This window comes from Mustela putorius, unplaced genomic scaffold (assembly GCF_011764305.1).
Source record: "Mustela putorius furo isolate JIRA1106 unplaced genomic scaffold, ASM1176430v1.1 tig00003853_pilon_pilon_pilon, whole genome shotgun sequence".
In the NCBI taxonomy this organism is placed as follows: Eukaryota; Metazoa; Chordata; class Mammalia; order Carnivora; family Mustelidae; genus Mustela; species Mustela putorius.
In genome coordinates this window covers 4,144,180-4,163,917 of record NW_025422005.1, presented here as the reverse complement: position 1 = coordinate 4,163,917, position 19,738 = coordinate 4,144,180, and the positions used below count along the sequence as shown (strand labels likewise).

Sequence of the window (19,738 nt, the reverse complement as noted above, 5' to 3'; positions counted from 1 at the left end):
CATCCACTCCTGGGGCGGTGGGGGGCAAGGGCAGGAAGGGGGCCCCGGCCTGTGTTCTGGGTGACAGCTGCCTGCGGGGACCACGTGAGATGGAGAGCTGCGGGCCCCGCGTGCTCAGGCCTCGCGCTCCCCGCAGGGCCGGCTTCTTCGGGACGGTGGTCGAGTACGGGGCCGAGCGCAAGATCTCCAGGCACAGCGTCCTCGGCGCAGCGGTCAGCGTCGGAGTCCCTCAGGGTGTTTCTCTCAAAGTCAAGTAAGTGGAACTGGGTCTTTCTGGCCGAGCGTTCTCCGGCAGCTTGTGGCCCACCCCGGTGAGCGTTAAGGACGAAACCGACTTGGCTTTGTAGTTTTGTTCTTAAAGATGCGGTTGCTTCTGTCTTCAGCGCGTAAGCCAGTGTCAGGGGTCCGGAAGCCCAGTGTTCACTGAGGGTCTGAGGCTCTGCAGTCAGGACCACCCACCGGCCGACTGCATCCCCCTTCCCTGGCACCCCGGGCCAGCCCCACTCACCCACCCAGCGTGTGCGGCGCCTGTTTACCCCCTGCCCCCTGCCCCCTAGCAGTCGTTCCCATCCGCACAGACCCTCCTCCCCTGCTCCCCTGCTCCGGTGGCGCGCCTTCCGGCCTTCTGGCCTCTCCATGCTGTCTCTGTTACCTCACGGGCTGGTTGCTGTGTATGGCGGCGTGGCAGTGGGGCCCGGTCCTTGTCCGTGTAGACGCCCTCCCCAGGTGGGCCCACCCGGCCTGCTGGCTTGAAGCGCCTTCCTGCAGTGACAACGCTCACACAGCTCCGGCCAGGCCTGCCTGTCAGACCTCCAGCCCCTGTATCCCACTTCCTCTTACTCATTGCTGCTTGGATCTCCACCAGCCTCTCAGTTGGCCCCTCGCAACTCTGATGCTTCCAAAGCTGCTCTCCCCAGAGCCTCCCTGTGCAGGTCAGGAGAGCCCCGGCCTTCCAGCTGGTCTGTGCAAAACCTGGCAGTTGGTCTTGGTCACTCTTTTTCCATACACCAAAGTCTATGCACCTCAGAACCATCTCAGCTGTCCTCAGAAAGCATCTCCCGCACATGACCGTCCCTCACCCCCTCTGCTCCCACTGTCCGTTCTGAATGACTGCACTGGTCGTCTCCCGACCATTCTCATCCGCCACCTTGTGACCCTGCCCTCCACACTGGCAGAGCCTCTGAACAGAAGTCCGAGTCTGTCGCTCTCTGCTTAAGCCCTCGGTGACTCTCAGCCCCAGGCAAAAGCTGGAGACCTTGAGAACCTGCCTTCTGCTGACCGGCCCCTCCTGCCCCCCTCACTCCACGCAGCCAGCCCGGCCTCCACGCTGCCCCAGACAACAGCGAGCGCACCCTGTGGCCACACTGTGTGCCTGCTGTTCCTCAGTCCCCAGAAGCCAGCATGGCTGGTTCCTTCGATTCCCTCAGAAGTCACCTGACTGCCAGAAGCATCCCTTGTCACCCCGCAAGAGCAGTAGCCTTCAGTTTGGCCCAGGCAAATCCTTTCCATTTCCCCCGTTTATTCTCCACTGTGCGTCTCCCTCTGATCATTCGTTCACCTCCCCGGCCCTCATCGGAAGCTCTTTTAACTGTCCACTCACTGTGTTCTGTACTGCACTCCTGGAGCCTAGAACGCAGCCTGGCACTTGACAAAGCTCTGTAAGAGGCAGGAGGGAGGAAGAGCTACAAAGACCGGAAGGAAGCAGATCACATCTCTTTGTGGTTTGGAGATGAGAGCCAGAGCAGGTCACCAGGACCAGAACGGCACCAGGCCTCTCTCCTCTCAGTGATCTGAAGACCCCTGAGATTTAGTCAAGGACACAGAGAGCAACAGATGGTCCACATGCTGATCCCTTTGATTCCCAAATTGGGACAACTAACAAGACACGGTTTTCTGATTCCGATTCTGTTGTGAAATACTTCTTATATGAAGATATTGCAGGAGGTAATCTGAATTGAATTTTCATCCCAAGAATGCCACTCTCCCTCCTGGGAAGAAGCATCTTCACTCCTGCTCAGGTTCCCGTGTCAGCGGGCTGAACTGTCCAGACTGTATCACTGTATAAACCAAAGGTTTCCAGAAGGCCCTGGAGTTCAGCAATAACATGTGATCTTACTTTGCTAACTTTTCTCTTACGTTCTGCTTATTTGGTGAATCACAGTGGTTTTTGAATGTTAAACCAACCTTATATTCCTGAGGAAAACTCCCCTTGATCGTGACATATAATACTTTTTATGTAGCGCTTGATTTCATTTGCTAATTAATACCTTACTAAGGCTTTTTGTATCTGTGTTTGTAAGGGATGCAGATTATAATTTTCTCTCTTTATTATGTATTTGTCAGATTTTGGGATGAGTTACGGCAGCTTGATAAAATGAGTTAGGAAGCATTCCTTCTTCCTCCCTTTTCTGAAAGGATTTTGTGCAAATGGTTTGTTCTTTTTTGAGAGTGTGCGTGCACAGGCAGGGCCAAGAGCAAAGGGGGAGGAGAGAGTCTCAAGCAGACGCCCCACCGAGCACACAGAGCCCAGCACGGGCTCCATCCTGTTACCCTGAGGTCATGACCTGCGCCGAAATCAAGAGTTGGACGCCCAGCCGACTGAGCCACCCAGGCGCCCCAAGAATGGTTTATTCTTCAAGTTTCGTGGAATTCACCAGTGAAATCAGTTGAGACTGAATTTTCTTTATAGGAGGGTTTTTTGGTTTTGTTTTTAGATTTTATTTATTTATTTGGCAGAAAAAAAGAGAGAGCATCCACAAGCAGAGGAAGAAGGAGAAGCCGGCTCCCTGCTGAGAGGGAGCCCGATGTGGGGCTCTATCCCAGGACCCTGGGATCATGACCTGAGCCAAAGACAGAGGTTTAACTGACTGAGTCCCCCAGTGCCCCTGTAGGAGGATTTCTCATAATGGATTCTTTGATAAATATAGGGCTTCTCCAATTTTCTCTTTCATCTTGTGTCAGCTTTGTTATTTTGTGTTTTTCAAGGAATTTGCCCATTTCGACTGTCAGATTGTTCGCATGAAGTTGCTCATAATATGCCCTTACCCTTTTACTGTTGTCTGTGGCAGTCTGTTGATGATCTCTGCCTTCATTACTCATGCTGGTCATTTATGTTCTTTCCCCCTTTTTCTTAACCAGTCTGGATGGGGCACTGGACCTTTCAAAGAACCAGCTTTGGCTTTGTTATGTTCTCTGTTATTTAGCTGTTTTCTATTTCATTGATTTCTGGTCTTTTTTCTTCTTTCTACTACTTCGGTTTCACGTTGCTGCCTTTTCTAGATTTTTAAAGCCCAGCCTTGGGTTATTAATTTAAAACCCTTCTTCTTTTATATTATAAACACTTAAGGCTTTAAACCCAATTTTAGGGGCCCCAGGGTAGCTCAGTAGGTTAAAGCCTCTGCCTTTGGCTCAGGTCATGATCCCAGGGTCTTGGGATCGAGCCCCACATTGGCCTCTCTGCTCAGCGGGGTCTGCTTAACCCCCCCAACCTGCCTCTCTGCCTACTTGTGATCTCTATCAAATAAGTAAATAAAATCTTAAAAAAAAAAAAAAAAGGTTTTACCCCATCCCACAGATTTGGATATGTTACTATGTCATTGTCATTCAGTTCAAATTGTTTCCTAATTTCACTTTTGGGAATGTATTGCTTAATTTCTAAATATTTGGGCTTCTCTGTATATCTGATCAGTGATTTCAGTTTAATTTCATTTTGGTCAGGGAACATAATCTGTATAATTCCAGTCTTTTTAAATATTTTGAGACTTCTTTATTTTATAGCCCATCATGTTAGCGACCCAGCAGTTGTGTGTGCTTGAACAGAACGTGCGTTCCACACTTGCTGGGCTTTGGTTCTGTAAATATCAGCAGGTCAGGGTGGTGGACAGCATTTACCAGAAACCACAAGTTCTGTGACTTTATTGATTTGGACCAGATTTCTGTCAGTTGCTGAGAAAGTGGTGTTAAAAGTTCCAGCTAAGAGTGTAGAATTCTTTTTCTTCCTTTGCCAGTTGTGGCTTTGTGAAATCCATCTCTGGCAGTGCTCTCTGACTTGAAGTCTGCTTTATTGGGCACCGTACAGCTGCTACGGCTCCTTGTCCTTCTGTGTCTGTGGTTTATCCTTTTCTGTTTACGTTTAACCTGTCTATGTCCACATACACAGGGTGTCTCATAGAATAAATCCATCCATCCAGTTTCTTGCTTTTTAATGGGAGCATTTGTTAGTCCATTAATATTTAATGTAATTGTTGGTACGGTTGAATTTAGGCCTGTTATGATCTGTCTTCTATTCTTCCCTTCTGGTTTCTTGTTCGTCTAACCATCCTTTGTCTTAATGAATATTTCTAACATTCCATTTGGTTTTACCTGTTGACTTTTTGGCTGTACCTCTGCAGCGGGGTTTTTCCCTTTGGGGCTGCTCTAGGGATTATGGGTCATGAACCTTTTATCATCTGCTTAGACTTCATTCATATCACTTCATGTAAAATTCAAGAACCTTGAAAATTTCCGGGGTCATCTCCCCTCCCTCTGTTCTGTATGCTGTACGTGCCATATGCTTTGTAATTACACACATTACAGCCCCCGCAAGAGCATTACAATTCTGGCTTTAAGTAGCTTATATCTGTATTTGTACATACATTTGTGTTAAAGAAATTAAGGGGGGAGTCATGTTTGGCCCCCCCCCCCATTTTTTTAACCATTTCCAGTGTTCCTTATTCCTTCCTAAAAATCTGATTTTCCTTCTGATACTCATTTCTTTGGCCCAAAGAACTTCCTTCAGCTTCTTTTTTTCCCCCTTCAGCTTTTCTTAAGTGTAGGTCTATCAGTGATGACCTTTTAGTATTCTTTACCAAGAAAATACCTGTATTTTTTCTTTATTCTGCTTTTATATTTTATTAATTTATATTTTATCTAGATACAACACTTCATTATTATTTTACATTATATTAATCTAAAATAGTTTCCTTGTGGGCACTCCTACCCCAGAACTCAGCAGTTATCATTGCTGTAATTTTTTTTTTTTAATTTATTTATTTGACAGAGACAGCAAGAGAGGGAATATGAGCAGGGAGAGTGGGAGAGGGAGAAGCAGGCTTCCTGCTGAGCAGGGAGCCTGACATGGGGCTTGATCCCAGAACCCTGGGATCATGACCTAAGCCAAAGGCAGATGCTTATCAACTGAGCCACCCAGGAGCCCCCATTGCTGTAATTTTTAACATCAAGCTTTATTGATGTAAACTTTACATAAACTAAAATTCATCTGTCTCATTATACAGTCCTAGGAGTTTTGACAATCACATAAGTTTCGACGATCATGTGACCGCCATCATCATCAAGATACAGCACATTTCCATTGTCTCCCAAAATTGCCTCCCGGCCTTTGCACAGTCTCCTGGGCCACTGGTCTGTTTTCACTCCCTACATTTTTGCCTTTTTCAGAATGTCACGTAATTGGAATCACACAGCGTGAAGCCTTTTGTGCTTCTTTTTTGAGCATGATGCATTTGAGATACAACCTTACAGCCGCACGCGTCAACAGCGTGTCCCTCATTCCTGTTCTCCGGCATTACCTTGTGTTGATACACCACAGTCTATCGGCTTCTCAGTTTAAAGACATTTCAGTTGTTGGCAGTTTTTAGCGATTACAGATAAAGCCAGTACACATTCACATAGAGGTTTTGGGTGAACCTAAGTTTCCCTTTCTCTTGGGTAAGTACCTAGGAGCAGGCGTGCTGAGCCAAATGGGAGGTGTGTGCCCCTGGTTAGGAAGTTACAAAGCTGCTCTTCCACCAGCAGCCTGGAGTGCCCCATGACTCTGCGCCCTCACCAGCCCTTGGGACGCCCGTCTGGCGCTCTCGAGCTGCTTTAGTCAGCGCATGAGTGTGCCCACTGTGGTTCCAGCGTGCGTCTCCCTGATGGCCCGGGCGGTGGACATCTTTCCACATGCTTCTTTGCCTTCCATATCTTTTTTTGTTAGTGAAGTCTCCCTTCACACCTTTTGTTTTATTGTTGGGTTACCAACAATATTGTTGGGTTGTTTGGTTTCTTACGTTTTGAGTGTTCTTTGTCAATTCTGGTGTTGCTTTTCTTCTGAAGGATATTGTCCCCGAATATAGAATTCAGGGTTAATAGATTTGTGCTTCCAGCGCCTGACGGTGTTACTCTGCTGGCTTCTGGCCTCTCCAGTGGTTGTTTGAATCATCATCCCCCTGAGGGTTATGTCTTTTTTTTTTTTCTGGCTACTTAACTTTTTGTTTTGCTGTGGTTTGGGGTTTTGATTTTTTTAGCTTTTTTTTTCCTCAGCAATTTGTTCCTACAATGTACCTCCATGTGTTTTTTGTTGTATTTATGCTGCTTGGGGTTTGCTAAACCCCTCGCATCTGTAAATTTATGTCCACATCAAATTTGGAACTTTGGGACCAGTAGTTATTCAAATCTTAATCCTGCCCCTTTCTCTCCTCTCTGGTGCCCTAATTACTCAAGTCTAAACCTCTTAATATTGTTCCAACAGTTTCCGAGGCCCTGCCCATTTGCCCTCAGTTCTTTTCTCTTTGTTCTTCAGATTGCATAGTTTCTGTTGCCGTGTCTACAAGTTCTCTGACCCTCTCATCTCCTCCAGTCTGCTGTTAAGCCCGTGCAGTGAATACAATCCTTGGGCATAAAGTGGCGCTTTAAAACCCTTATCTGCTCCATCCAGTATCTGTGTCATCTGGGGTTGGTCTTGTTATCTTTTTCCTCTGTTGTGCATCTAGGTATGTAGAGTCGTTTGTCTTATACTTTGGTATTGTGACTAGTACAGTGTAGAGGGTCTGTATTCCAACTGTGCCTAGACTCCCCAAACGTGTTGATTTTTTCTTTTCAAAGGTAATTAACTTTGCCAGAGTTGGACTGTGACCTGGGACTGACGTGTGTGGCAGCAGCTGGAGTAGCACAATTATTTCACCTGTAGCCAAGGCTGCTGATAGACCAGGGATGGGCTGGGGATTTGTGCCACATCTGTACAAAGAACTTGGGGCTCCACATCTCTGATTTCCCTTGTTGGGGGACCCCCACTTCCCAGTTGCTATGGCTGCCTCTCAGTCTGAGCTCTGGGTCTTCAGTCTCTTAGGACTGCAGATTTCTTTTTTTTTTTTTTTTTTTTTTTTTTTAAGATTTTATTTATTTATTTGACAGAGATCACAAGTAGGCAGAGAGTCAGGCAGAGAGAGAGAGAAGGAAGCAGGCTCCCTGCCGAGCAGAGAGCTCGATGCGGGGCTCGATCCCAGGACCCTGAGATCATGACCTGAGCTGAAGGCAGAGGCTTAACCCAGTGAGCCACCCAGGCACCCCAGGACTGCAGATTTCTTTCCAGTGTTTACCATCGGCGCAGTGGCAGCTAATACTTGCCCTCGGGCTCAGAGCCATTGACACAAACAGGAAACCAGTGCCTTTGTGCGCTCTGGATTCTGAGCCCTCCTATATACCCTCCTGTAGACCCACCGACCCTGGGAGTCTTTGTTGTTTGTGCTCTGAGTTGACAGTGGCTACCTGTGGGATGACTGGTCCGACAGGAGCTACTGGGCCATTACCCGAAGCAGAACCTCCTTAATCTGCCAGTTTTGGAAATCTTCACGCACTTTTTTCGATGGATAAATTGACGGCGGAGAGGTCTCCCGTCACCAGGACCCTGGGAGGTGCCCACTTCTGTCTTCTAAGGCCACCTTGGACAAGGGGTAGTCCCTGCTTTGACCAGGAGGTTAGCAGGTAGTAGGATCCCACCTAGACGTCGGGCCTAGCAGCTAAATTTGGGAATAGGGACCGGATGGTGTGTAAATTTGGAAACTAGCCGTAACTGGCGTTGTGTGTATCTGCGAGTTCTCCCGCGCTGACATCTCCCCTACCCTGCCCCGGAGACCCAACTCACCGCGGCGTTCTGTTCCGTTCCTGTTTGCAGGTTAAACAGGGCCAGTCAGACTTACTTCTTCCCTATTCACTTGACGGACCAGCTGCTTCCCAGCGCCGTGTTCTACGCCACTGTGGGGCCGCTCGTGGTCTACTTCGCTCTGCACCGTCTGGTCATCAAACCATACCTCAGGGCTCAGAAAGAGAAGTGAGTTCCTAGCATGTCACGGGGACATCAGTACACAACTCTGTGCCTCAGTTTCCTTGTCTTTAAGGTGGAGATGATAATAATAGAACCTGCTCAGAGAGTCAGTACGAAAATGAACTCCTACGCGCGAAGCCCCGGCTCGGCGTCCGGCCCGCAGTAAGCGCTGGGTGGGCGCCAGCTGCGCTCGTGAGCGGCCCTGCTGCGGGCCCCCCTCACTTGTCCCTCCTACTTCCAGAAAGGGCTAGAGCTAGTTTCCAAGATTGTGCAGACAACACAGCATGACCACAGAAACAGGCCCCTGTTCTCTCTGCGACCGTTTCTTTTCCCGGCACCGAGTCCAGCAGCAGGGGCTCGAGTTCGGATACACAGGCGTGCCTTAAGCGCGGTCCTGGAGTCACTGAAACATTCCTTTACGGTGCAGCTTCTCGGGGAAGCTCGGCCGTAGCCCGGCCCACGTGGTGTATGGTCATAGTCCTCAGCGCCCGACGTAATAGGTCGTGGAGCTCAGAGACGCTCCTCCCTGGGCCCCACTGCGTTTGAATCCGTGGAGTGCGGGGCCCTGCTGCCCTGGGAGGCTTGAGGCCTAGAAGGAGGAGCGTGCGGGCTGGTCTGACGGGACAGGCGTACGCTGCCCGGAGTCCCAGTGCTTGGCTACATAAGAAGAAAGTATATTTTGTACCTAAAGCAGGAAGCGTTCCCCCCACCCCCAGGTGTTCTCTGGGAATCCCAGAGGGGGGCCTCCTCGGTGCTCCCGCCCCCTCCTCCCACCTCTGCCGGGCTGAGAGTCCCCTCGGGTGGGGGGCTGCTTCCCTCCGCCAGGGTCCCGGGGTGGGGGGGAGCCATCTAGGGACAAAAGAACGGGATGCTGCCGAGGCCTGCAAAGAACAGATTTGCTTGCACCTGGCTCGGAAACATTGTCTGAAGCTCCAGAAACAGGAGCGCGGCGGCCACTCGCACTGTGCGCCGGGCGCCGGGCCAGCGCAGGGCTCTGTTGCCTCACTCCGCACTAACATGTGGCCTGTGTTTTTCTCGCTTAAGGGAGTTGGAAAAGCAAAGGGAAAGCACAGCCACTGACATTCTGCAGAAGAAACAAGAGGCAGAAGCTGCCGTAAGTGCTGCAGAGACGCGACTCCAAGCACGCCTGCTGGCGGGCCCCTCACCCTGTGCCGGCCGCACGGCGCCCAGCGGGGTTCAGGGAGCGCGGCGCCCTCGCACGTGGGCCTCGGGCCTCGCTGGGCACCTCAGTCTTTCCAATCCCCATGGGTACAGTACCGGGAACTCTAGGCCCGGCACTAAAGATGAGCTCCAGTTAGCCTCAAAAGGCGTCACAAGGCGTTTCTTAGAACGGGAGGGCCCAGTCCTCCTCTCTGCCCTTCAGTGAACTGCTCTGAGGTGACAGAACAGCAGTGTCCAGGAGAAATGCAGGGGTACCCCTGGGTTCTTTGTGGCCAGAGGAGGGGCTAGAACGCACCCTGGCACGGGGCTGCCGCTGAACCAGGAGGCGGACCCGGGCAGGACCTGACCGTGGCGCGCCCCCTTGTTCTTTGCAGGTTCGGTTGATGCAGGAATCTGTCCGGAGGATTATCGAGGCAGAGGAGTCCAGAATGGGTGAGAAGGCCTGGCCTCTCTCGGGGCAGGGTGGGCGCTGGGGGCTCCTGTGGTCCGGCAGTGCAGGGGGTGCCCAGCCGAGACCCCCGCCCCTGCTCAGACTGCGCCGGTCCTCAGGGCTCATCATCGTCAACGCCTGGTACGGGAAGTTCGTCAACGACAAGAGCAGGAAGAGCGAGAAGGTGAAGGTGATCGACGTGACTGTGCCCCTGCAGTGCCTGGTCAAGGACTCGAAGCTCATCCTCACAGAGGCCTCGAAGGTACCCCTGGGGCTCGGGCCCGAGAGGCCTGCGGGGGGCGGGGCGGCCTGGTGCCTGGAACAGCCGTTTCCCTGTAGTAGAACCACACATGGCGCCGGCGCCGGCTCTGTGACCCGCTGCCCAGCGCCCCAGTTACATTCGCACCGCAGCTGTTGACATTGTGCGTCCCCTCGGCAAGGATTTTCTGAGCACCCACTGTGTGCCAGGGAGAGCAGCGAACAAAACGTACATCCAGTCTCCATGGAGCTTACGGTCTCCATACTCTGCCTTGTTCTAGAAAGAGTGTGAGATCCATAGCTCGTTGGAAGCTCACACTGGTGCCCAGCGCTGGGCACCGTAAAGGCCAACCAAACCATAGATTAGTGCGGACCACATACCGAACTCTCTAGGGAGCGCTGATGGGGCTTCTGCGAGGACAGGGGTGTCTAGCGGGGGAGAACGGGTCTGTCCTGCGAGGGGGGCCTAGGACTAAAGAGGCAACTTCCTGATGTTCTCCGCTCCGCGGTGTGCAGCTCCCGTGGCGGCGGCCCACGGCGGTGGTGCCGGGCTCGGAGCGCCGTCTCGGTGCCGTGGGGTCAGACTGTGTGTGTTATAGGCAGGGCTGCCGGGCTTCTACGACCCGTGCGTGGGCGAGGAAAAGAGCCTGAAAGTTCTGTACCAGTTCCGCGGCGTCCTTCACCAGGTCATGGCGCTGGACAACGAGGCGCTTAGGATACCAAAGCAGTGTGAGTAGCTGTTCCTTGGCAGCCACCTGCCCCAAGCACGGGGACCGGGGACATGGAGCGCGAGTGACAGCCACCTTCCCTCGGTTACCTACCTGGGAGCAAGTGACTTGCTCAGAGCCTGTGGTGGGGCGCCCTGAGGAGGGGCGGTGGCGGACCCGGCTACTCCTGTGTGTTCCGGAACCACGGGATTCTCCACAGCGTGTCCTCTGCCTCCGGCCAGGTGACGGCTAAACCCCGTCAGAGGGAGAAGGGGCGCGGAAACAGTTGCCTGGGGATACATTGTCTTGTCTTGTCTTTCACAGCTCACAGGATCGACACAGATGGATAAACCGCTTAAGAAACCAGATTTACAAGAGGCTGCAAAAAATCCTTTCCTAGGAGTCTACAAATTCAGAAGCAGGGAAAAAACCCAGACATCAGATGTGTTTATTTTATATTATTCCTATAGAGGGTGGTACCGTATCAATTATGTGGAGGGACACAGACACCCGCTTTCGTGGGCGCTGTCGGTAGGACTGAGGCAGCCGCACCTGGACCAGACCTGCAGCACGGCCTGTGGCTCTTTTCCCAAGGATCATGTCCCTGGAGGGAAGGGCCCTGGGCCCCGGCCCCCTAGGCTCCTGAGCCCACGTGCTGACTGCCGCCCCCCGGTAGCGCCCGGTCTGTCTTGAGGTGTTTATGGAACATCCTGCCCTCACACATAGGACTGAACTACTTTTCCTAAAACCCACACTGAGCATGGAAAACGAAACGGAAAGGAAGGAAGTTGTTCTCGAGAGCAGAGGTCTCCAGAACAATAGTGCGTCTGTTCGGTCAACTTCCCAAAAACCACTTTTTCCTGCTAAAATATTATTCAGTGAATCTGGAGGATTGTGTGGGTTTATAAATCTGCTTTTTATCTGAGAACGAATGGTTTTGGAAATTAGTGTCTTTTTTCGTCCTCCTCCCAGAACTTCTCGAATCATTCCACTGGCACGTGGCTTGGGACAAAGTGGTAGAACCCTCGGGTCCCAGGGCCCAGCCCTGTCACAGGTCACTTCTCCCAGGAGCCACCTGTGTCCTTGCGGCAAAAGGCAGAGGTGAGCTAAGCCATGTCCCTCAGCCCGCCCCCCCGGTTCAGTCGGACCTGCCTCTGCACCTCCACTGGAGCCCAGAAACCGAGAGGCTCCGAGGACAGGGGCAGCATGGGGCAGGGACTGAAAGGACCCTGGCTCAGGTACGTGCCAAACCCCCTGCCCGGGGAGAGCAAAGCCCACTGGAGCCTCGGCGCTCTCACAGGTGCGGCCGGCAGGTGGCTCTCGTGCGCCCAAACCTCCTCCCGCCGAGCCCCTTCCTCGTGGTGGGGGGCTGGGGGGGGCCTCTGGTGTCTGCTCCCAAGACCCTTTTCCTTCACTTGTCTCCTCTGTGGATGCAAAACATGTCAGGAGCCAGGATGCTCCTGAACAAACAGCCCAGCCTGCTGACTTGGAGTCACCCACGAGCCAAGAGGCCCTGGCCGGCCGCGGGTCTGACAGGCCCCCAGCCGGCCACCCCCCGCAGCTTTTGCTAAAATCAGGCTTTGCTCCTGGTTCCGGAGTCCTCGCTAACGCCCCCTCCCTCCAGTTTTCAACACCGTTCAGGTCGTCCGATTCTGTAATGTTTCTCCTCATTTTAAAAAGTCTTTCTCCGAGCTGCTGCTCTGAATGTAAATCGTGCAATAAGCGTGCCGTGAACGCTCGGACTCTGGCCGCAGCCATGTGTTCCCTCCACGGCAGGTGGCTCTTTGGGGCACCAAGTCTCTTGATTTTGTCTGAAACAGACTGTACGGAAGGCGCTCCCACCACAATAAACCTTTCCTGAAAACCGGGGACAGTGTCCGGTGCGTCTGTGCGTTCGCGCTTAGGGCAGAGCAGACTCGGCAAGTGGTAGGGCCCTCCCCACGCCGCCTCCCCGTCCAGCCCGCGCCGCGGGAACCACGGTGCTCACCGGGAGGCTGAGCTCAACGCCGTGGTTCAGTTTCCACACGAGACTCTGCCTGAGAAGCACGAGTCCGGAGTCAGGAGAGGACCCAGGCTAGGATCCCTGTTTTCCCAGAGGCGGTTTGTTTGCGTGTCCCCAGAGCCAAAACCAACCCCCTCTGGTTCCGCGGACACCGGAGGACCCGTTAGCCGCAGCTGCATGAACTCGGGCTGCAGCCCAGAGGCTCAGCCGCCGCCACATCTCGTTCCCGGGGAAGGGGGGCCCAGCCTGCAGCGAAAGAAACACTATTTCTGCTTTACACCTTTTGTCATAAAAGTGAAAATCCTCTTCAGGTTTCTTGAGGTCAGAGAAAGCAGGCACTAATGCAGGTCTTTTGGGAAAGCAAACTCGAGAAACGGGACACCCGGGCTCATTTTTAAATAAAGGAGGAAAAGCTGCAGTGGAGGAAGACACTTTATTCGGTCTGTCGCTCACAGCAGGCCGGGATGGGGGGCTCCACCGCTCTGAGCCCGCCATCCAGGCGACAGTGTATCCCTCCTGCCGCCTGGGCGCCACTGTCACCCGTTCTCATGTCCTTCCCTGGCCCGGCTGCCCCTCAAGGAAATGCGCTGCAACCCCACACTGGCCAGGTCACCACCTGACGCTGTGGTTGAGGACCCCCGCCCAGCTCTCCAAGAAAAGCCAGCTGCCCCAGTCACCTCCGGAAGGACCCAGTTCCACACACTCCCGGATCTGTCCTGTCCCAGCCGATGAAGCTACACGTCCCCCGAGGTGGCGGGGGTGTGCCTGGCCCGCCTCACGGTCCCTTGACGTGTCAGCGGCGGGAGAGCGGGGTCCATGGTCCGAGCCCCGAGGCTCGGGCGAGAAAACCTGGCTGCGCGGCTCATCTCTGGCTCCAGCCGCAGCCTGGCCCGGGATCCCAGCTGTCCCGGCCTGTGGGCCCGCAGGCGGCCCGACAGCCTCTGGATCGCCAGCCTCTGGGCCCGCAAGCGCTTTCGGAGCTTTTCGTTCTCCCTCAGAGTCACGAAGAGTTTGTTTTTTAGGGCGTCTAAGTCCAAGAGGGCATAGCTGTGATCGGACGGCTGCGCGGGGCCAGCCGGCTGCCTGGGGACCGGGGTTCCCTGCGGTCTCGGCGGCAGGACCTGGGGACAAAGGCGCGTGCAGGCAAGGCCGAGCCCAGCGCTCCTGCCATAGAGGCCCCGTGCTGTGGCGCTCGTGGCCGGGCCACCAGTTTGCTTCGACATGTTTGAAGCGAATCCCCTGGTGCAGGGACCCACCAGCCCCGTGCTGCCTTGGGCCCCGGGGCCTTACCTGCTCAGTGGGACCGCCAGCATTCGGGGGCGGCGCTTCGATGGCGCTGTCCGTCCTCCTCCCCAGGCCGCACTCTGCCCGCCCCACCTCAGGGATGACCTGGGGACAGCAGGGCAGAAGCGGGCAGCCCACCGGGAATCCTTCCTGCTCTCCCGGCGGGGGCCACAGCCAGGGCAGCAGCAGAAACCGAGAAACAGCTTCCCTCCCAGGCCTGGGACCAGACCCCCAGAAACTGGGCCCGAGCCTTCCCTCCAAGCAACCTGGTATACCAGGGCTGCCTGGTATTAAACAGGACATAGGCATAGGGGGCCCTGCTTTCCCTTTTCTAGGAAAACACAGAATCCTGAACCCTGGTTCGGGGGACAAGCACGACAAAGCAGGGCAGGCCAGCCGGGGGACAGGGGCAGCCCAGTCGCGCTCTATGTCTGCACCAAGGACTCGGTCCTGACGGGGGCACCTGCGCACGCTCACCTCCTCCTTGCGACCGTCTGCATATGCAGCCCCGCCTGCCGGGTCCGTGCTCTCCCTCACCAGCTGCAAGAGACCAGCACCGTCCGCAGGCTCCCCAAGGGTGCAGTAGGTCACCCCGAGAACACCTGCTGGCTGCCCAGCCTCGTGCATCCCCCACCCCACTGTTCAACCCCGTGGGTCCAGCCAGATGGTGCTCTGAATGCGGCTCAGCTCTCGTCACCATCCACCAGCTTGCTGTCCCCAAAGCTGTCCCCAAATTAGGTCAGAAGCTGTTGAACCAGGGACCTGGTTCCTGTGTGTCCCCCCTGGGCCTGACATTCTAGGCACGTAGGAAGTGACTGAAATGTGGCTCAAGGCGTGGCAGACCTAGGAGAGAACATCTGACTCAGGGCCTTGTGGCGGGAACCAGCAGCCCCTACCCCTAGCTCTGGGCCCTGGGCACCGACAGCCCCCGGGAGCAGGCTCACAGACGGCCCCCCAAGGTGTTAAACTAATCCCACTTCACATCTCACCACAAACGTGTGAGAAGCCATCAGACTCCACTAGCAACGGGCACTGATGGAGGAGGGAGCTAATCAGAGGCAGAGTCTCAGTCCGCTGAAGATGAGGTTTTAGACCCTGCGGAGCAGCCTCAGGCCCGAGTCTTCTTTGTCAAGAGGCCAGATCCCATGTTAAGTCTACTACATGTCAACTGAAAACCAAAGGCCTTCCACATTGACAACAAAACGTTCTGGGCACTGGGAGTAAAGCCAGGAACAAACTCCTGTCCTCAGGGAGCCCAGCAAAGATAGAAGCTGAACCAGAGCAAATGTAAGTGCGGCCCCCCCCCTGCCCTGCAGAGTGGAGAAAGCCAGGAGGAAGGGGATGCGGGCCAGCAGGGGGATGGACAGGACTGGGAGTGTCCCCCCTCCAAGGGCTGTGAACCCGGACTTGGAGGGGAGGCCGCGACCCAGCAGAGGGGCATAAAGTTCAGATGGAGAGCAGGTGCCCCAACACAGGGCCTGCTGGGCCCCTACGCCCGCACTTCCTCACCCCTGTACCAGCCTTGCCTCTCGCTGCCAGGACGATGGAGCAGCGCAGGGACCTGGCGGCCTTGCTCTTTGCTCCACCGCCGCTTTGCCTTCCGGGTCCGAAGAGGTGCCCGGGTGACACCCGCACTCCGGGACTCAGTACACCTTCAGGATTTATGAAATTCCAGATAATCCCCCTCATGGCCTCAAGGCCCAGCTGCCTGGGAGCTCTCCCCGGAGCCAAACCTGCACATCCTGCCCCACGGAGCGACGGCCACTCCAGCGTCCTGCCGGGAAATCCAACTCCAGACTCACAGGGCCAATGCCAGAGAATCAGGGACCCCCTCTGCTAGGGGCGGAGCGAGCTCGGCCCTTGCTGACCACCACCCTCTCAGCCTGCTGGGTCTGCAAAGGCTGTCCACTCTCACGACCTCAGCCCCCTTTAGCTCAGGCCACCACCCTGGCACCTGCAACACCAGCCCAGGAGAGCCTCTCACCCCACCCGGCACACCATAGGCCTCTCCCGGCCGGTCACCGTATGGCCCCTGCAAACCCTCCAAGCAGCCGGACAGACGCTGTCTGCGAGCTCGATCCCATGACACAGATCAGCCAAGAGCCAGACGCTTGCCGACTGAGCCACCCAGGAAGTGGGGGTGCCACTTCCAGGGTCTTTAAACTGCAAATGGCCTACAGCAAAGGTCACGGCCAGCAGGGCAGCTGGGCTCTGAATCCCAGGGGCTTGGCGGCGCTGTCTCCCTGCACTTCCCAGCCTCGGCCTCTGCAGTCCTGCAAACCGCACACCCAGCCCGACTGCCCAGCCGGCTGCGCCCCCGCAGCGCTGTGCTCACCTGTGCGGCGTCCTGAAAGGCGAACACCGTGGGCACGGCATTCTGCTTCAGGTTTTTGCGGTTTCCAAAGGCACTGAAGCACTCGGGTCGGAAGTGCTCGGAGCAGATGACCGTGTGCTGCTTGGGCTTGAAGTTGCCCCGGCCGATGTTCAGCACCCATTCCTTCAGCAGCTCCGGGCGGCTGAACGGGAACCTGAGGGCAGAGGAGGGAGACAGGAAGGAATCCGCAAGGCTCGAGTGAGCACCGCAGAGTCTGGAGGCATTCTGAAAACACCACGGAGCATTTTACTGGACAGCTTGGAGAATTCAGTGACTTCACTCTGCTAAAGCACATCCAATTTCTGGAAGCTTCTGTCATGCCCATTTACAGCATACCTACTAGGCTTCTGAAGGTATACTTGCAGGGTGAGCCTGTTGGTGCCCTGGGGAGTCAGCCGCGTGCAGGCCCTGCCCCTGGCCCTGGGAAGTAAGAGTGAATAAGTGGAGGGAGTCCCCCCTCACAGAGCCTACATTCTCAAACAGGAAAACAGCAAACCAAACAAACAAAGGCTGCATAGGAATAAAGAGGAGTCAGTGGTCAGGAAGGCCTCCTGAAAAGTGACATTTGAGCAGAGGCCACAGGACGCAGGGGAGCGAGCGGTGTGGGCATCAGAAGGAAGAGCGAGAGCAAAGGCGCTGTGACAGGAGGGCCCAGCAGGTCGGAGAGGAGTCCCAGGCAGGTTTGGCTGGGAAGGCGGGAGCAAGAGGAGGGTGAGGACCTCAGGAGGTGGCCCTGGGCGGTCCCCGGAAGCTCTGGGCAGAAGGTGAGAGAGGAACGAGCACCAGGTGGCCGGGACCTGAGTGTCAGGGGAGGGGTCGTGAGCAGGCGACCTGGATATATTTTGCAAACCGTGCAATAAGGTTTGCCTGTGAGCTGCAAAATAAAGAGAGGGAAGGAGTCCCGTGTATTAAGACGGGAGGCAGGTCTGCGGGGTCAGAATTTTGGTTCTATTTCTCAAACCTGAGATGCCTTTTACATGTCCCAAGTGCCGAAGTGGAGTGGCAGGGGACACGAGTCAGAAGATGGGGACCATCCCGGTGTAAAGGGGGGTAAAGCCTAGGTGAGATGGGGAGTGAGTGTGGCTGGGGAGGGTACAAGGCCACGGCCCTCCCCCAAAGGGTTGCAAGGCTAGTGCTGGGAAGGAGGAGGATCCGGCAGAGGAGACCGCGGAGGGCCACGGAGGGCCACGCAAACCGACAAAAACACAAGCACGGGAAGACTGGCCCCAGCAACACGGTCCACAGTCCTGTGCTTGTGATGGCCAAGACACAGGGGCACCCAAATGCCCTTTAATTGTAGAACAAGTCAGTTCTGGAATAGTCACTGAGCAGGGCACCGCGAGAGTGCAGGTGACTCACAGCCACGGCCACAAGACATTGAAGAACTGCAAGCCAGGTTCAACACAGGCCAAAGCGCCCACTCTGACTGCCAGAAGGGAGCATCTCATTCCCCTTGGGGATGAGAGGGGACAAGGGGCTGGAAGGCGGTGCAGCAGGGGGCTCCCTGGCTGCACCAGGAGCCCTGGTGCTGTTCTGATTCACAGCAGTCACGAGTGTTCACTTTGCAGAATGGACTGGGCTGTGGACTTTGAATTTGTGTGCTTTTCTGCAGGTCTTACCTTCAATAAAAACTCACTTTGAGAAGGAAAATGGTGATGGGAGGGGCAGTGGAGACAGAGAGTGCTGCTGGCCTTGGGGGTCGTGCCTTAAGGGGCAGAGGCTGGACCCTGGGCTCCCCGGGGCAGGGACCCGGTACCCACCAGGGCCGGCACACGGGAGCGCCGGAAATGCGACGACACACTCCTAAACCTCCCGCCAAGGTGGCACGGCCAGCCCCACTCCCCGGACAGCCCGGAACGTTCTCCCTCCATGCCCCCTTGCTTCCGGACAGGGCACCTGGCCGGGGCTAAGCAGGGTGACCAACGCATGGCAGCCACACGGCCGGACGCCACCACCGCTCATTCATTCGGAAATGCACTCGGCCAGGACGTGCCGGGCACCTGCCACGTGCCAGGCCGCGTCTGTGAACAGGCCCACGTCCCAGAACTGCCCAGGGGGCTGGGGGCTGCGGGGCGCGGCCTGGGGAGGGGCAGCTCACCCCGGCCCCCTCCGCACGTGACCGCCCCGGCCGCCAGCCGGCGAGGCTATGCGCCTTCCGCAGGTTGCTCAGCCTCTCCGACCGTCTACCCACGCGCCCAGGCCGGCCAAGGCGGCGCCCGGCCGCCGGTCACCTCGCCTGTCCCCGGGCCGCGGGCCCCTCCGCAAAGGGCCCGGCTGCACGCCCTCCGGCCTCCCCCGGGGCCCGGCAGCGGCCCTGACGTCCCCACCCGGCGCGCCAGGCCTCGGGCTCCGGCGGGGGCCGCGGCCGCTCGGCCGGGGCAGGCGGGTCGGGAGCCGGGCCCACGCGCCCCACGGCGCCCCCGCCCCTCACCGGTGGAAGGTGAGCTGCTTCCTGCGGCTGCTGTAGCGGTTGCAGCACTGCCTGGCCGCGCACGACTTCGGCATCTCCAGACGCCAGGCCCCGCTGCCCCTAACAAAGATGGCGGCGGCGAGCCTGCGGGGCCGGGCGGGCGGGGCCCAGAGCGGGACGACGGGCGGGGCGGAGCCGGTGGGCGGGGCAAGTGGGCGTGGAGGGGCGGGGCCTACGGTACGAGGCTAGGCCTGCGGCCCGGAGAGGGACGACTGGCAGGGCTGGGCCAGCGGGCGGGGCGGGGTCTGCAGGCGGGGAGGGGCCTGCGGGACCAGACCTGGCCTGCGGACCCGAGCGGGACGACTGGCAGGGCGGGGCTAGCGGGCGGGGCAGGGCGGGGCCTGCGGGACCTGGCCGGGCCTGTGGGCGGGGCGGGGCCGCCGGCAGGTGGAGCCGGGCCAGCCTCCGCTCTCCTCCCGGGTTACCTCCTAGCGCGCTCCCTGTGACCTGCATCGCGGGAGTCTGGTGGGCTCCGGGGTGCTCCCAGAGCCATCCCCGGCCACACACCCCCCAACAGCCTTGGACGCCCGAAAACAGAAGGGCTCGCCGCCCAACATGGCCAGTATTTCCAAGACTCTAAGAGGTGTCGATGCGTGGATCTTGGCTGCTCGAAAGGAAGAACTAGGTGACTCACACTAGACCCGGCCGAGTGACAGAAAAAGCACAGGGATGGGGAACCCCGAGTATAAAGAGGCAGAATGAGCACCCCTGGGAGGCTGCAAATCGGCTTGCACGGAGGTAACCACTGACAGGGGCTTAAGCTAACCCACAGCATGGTGCAACTGTGAAGGCCATTCTGGTCTGTTCACACCGTGGTTTGGTCCTGCAGAGTTCACTAGGGCAGTCCTCGTCCTGCTACACCAGACTCTGACGTGACCTCCCCGTCTCCATGTCATCATGGTTTGGGAGAGTTGATGACGGGAGCAGAGACACCACTGTCCTTCCCCAGAG

At 56.4% G+C, this 19,738-nt stretch overlaps 2 protein-coding genes across 5 annotated transcripts in view; one reads left to right on the top strand and one right to left on the bottom strand.

The window, feature by feature from the left end:
- The window catches only part of DNAJC11 (DnaJ heat shock protein family (Hsp40) member C11), a 70,490-nt gene extending 58,905 nt beyond the window's left edge, over positions 1-11,585 (top strand). For both annotated transcript variants that reach the window (XM_004768646.3, XM_004768647.3), the window contains exons 10-16: positions 137-253; positions 7,931-8,086; positions 9,125-9,194; positions 9,637-9,694; positions 9,812-9,954; positions 10,550-10,679; positions 10,982-11,585. In XM_004768646.3, coding sequence (XP_004768703.1) covers positions 137-253; positions 7,931-8,086; positions 9,125-9,194; positions 9,637-9,694; positions 9,812-9,954; positions 10,550-10,679; positions 10,982-11,007 — 700 coding nt within the window. In that variant the 3' untranslated portion in view covers positions 11,008-11,585. The remainder of the gene's footprint in view (positions 1-136; positions 254-7,930; positions 8,087-9,124; positions 9,195-9,636; positions 9,695-9,811; positions 9,955-10,549; positions 10,680-10,981) is intronic.
- A 1,488-nt stretch (positions 11,586-13,073) lies between these two features.
- THAP3 (THAP domain containing 3) lies at positions 13,074-18,876 on the bottom strand. 3 transcript variants are annotated; one of them, XM_045063662.1, is made up of 5 exons: positions 18,749-18,876; positions 16,279-16,471; positions 14,421-14,483; positions 13,950-14,048; positions 13,074-13,780 (listed from the first exon to the last, which is right to left on the bottom strand). In XM_045063662.1, the coding sequence occupies exons 1-5, from the start codon at positions 18,820-18,822 to the stop codon at positions 13,394-13,396; spliced, it is 816 nt and encodes a 271-aa protein (XP_044919597.1). In that variant the 5' UTR covers positions 18,823-18,876; the 3' UTR covers positions 13,074-13,393. The 3 variants fall into 3 exon arrangements, with proteins under 3 accessions (XP_044919597.1, XP_044919599.1, XP_044919598.1); XM_045063664.1 differs by lacking the exon at positions 13,950-14,048; XM_045063663.1 differs by lacking the exon at positions 14,421-14,483.
- Between the last annotated feature and the right edge of the window lie 862 nt (positions 18,877-19,738).

Coding starts and splice junctions, on each gene's coding strand:
- THAP3 (XM_045063662.1), bottom strand. CDS start 18,822: ATGCCGAAGTCGTGCGCGGCCAGGCAGTGCTGCAACCGCTACAGCAGC. Junction 14,049..14,420: donor CAGACGGTCGCAAGGAGGAG/GTGAGCGTGCGC, acceptor TGCTGTCCCCAG/GTCATCCCTGAGGTGGGGCG. Junction 13,781..13,949: donor CTGGCGGTCCCACTGAGCAG/GTAAGGCCCCGG, acceptor CTTTGTCCCCAG/GTCCTGCCGCCGAGACCGCA.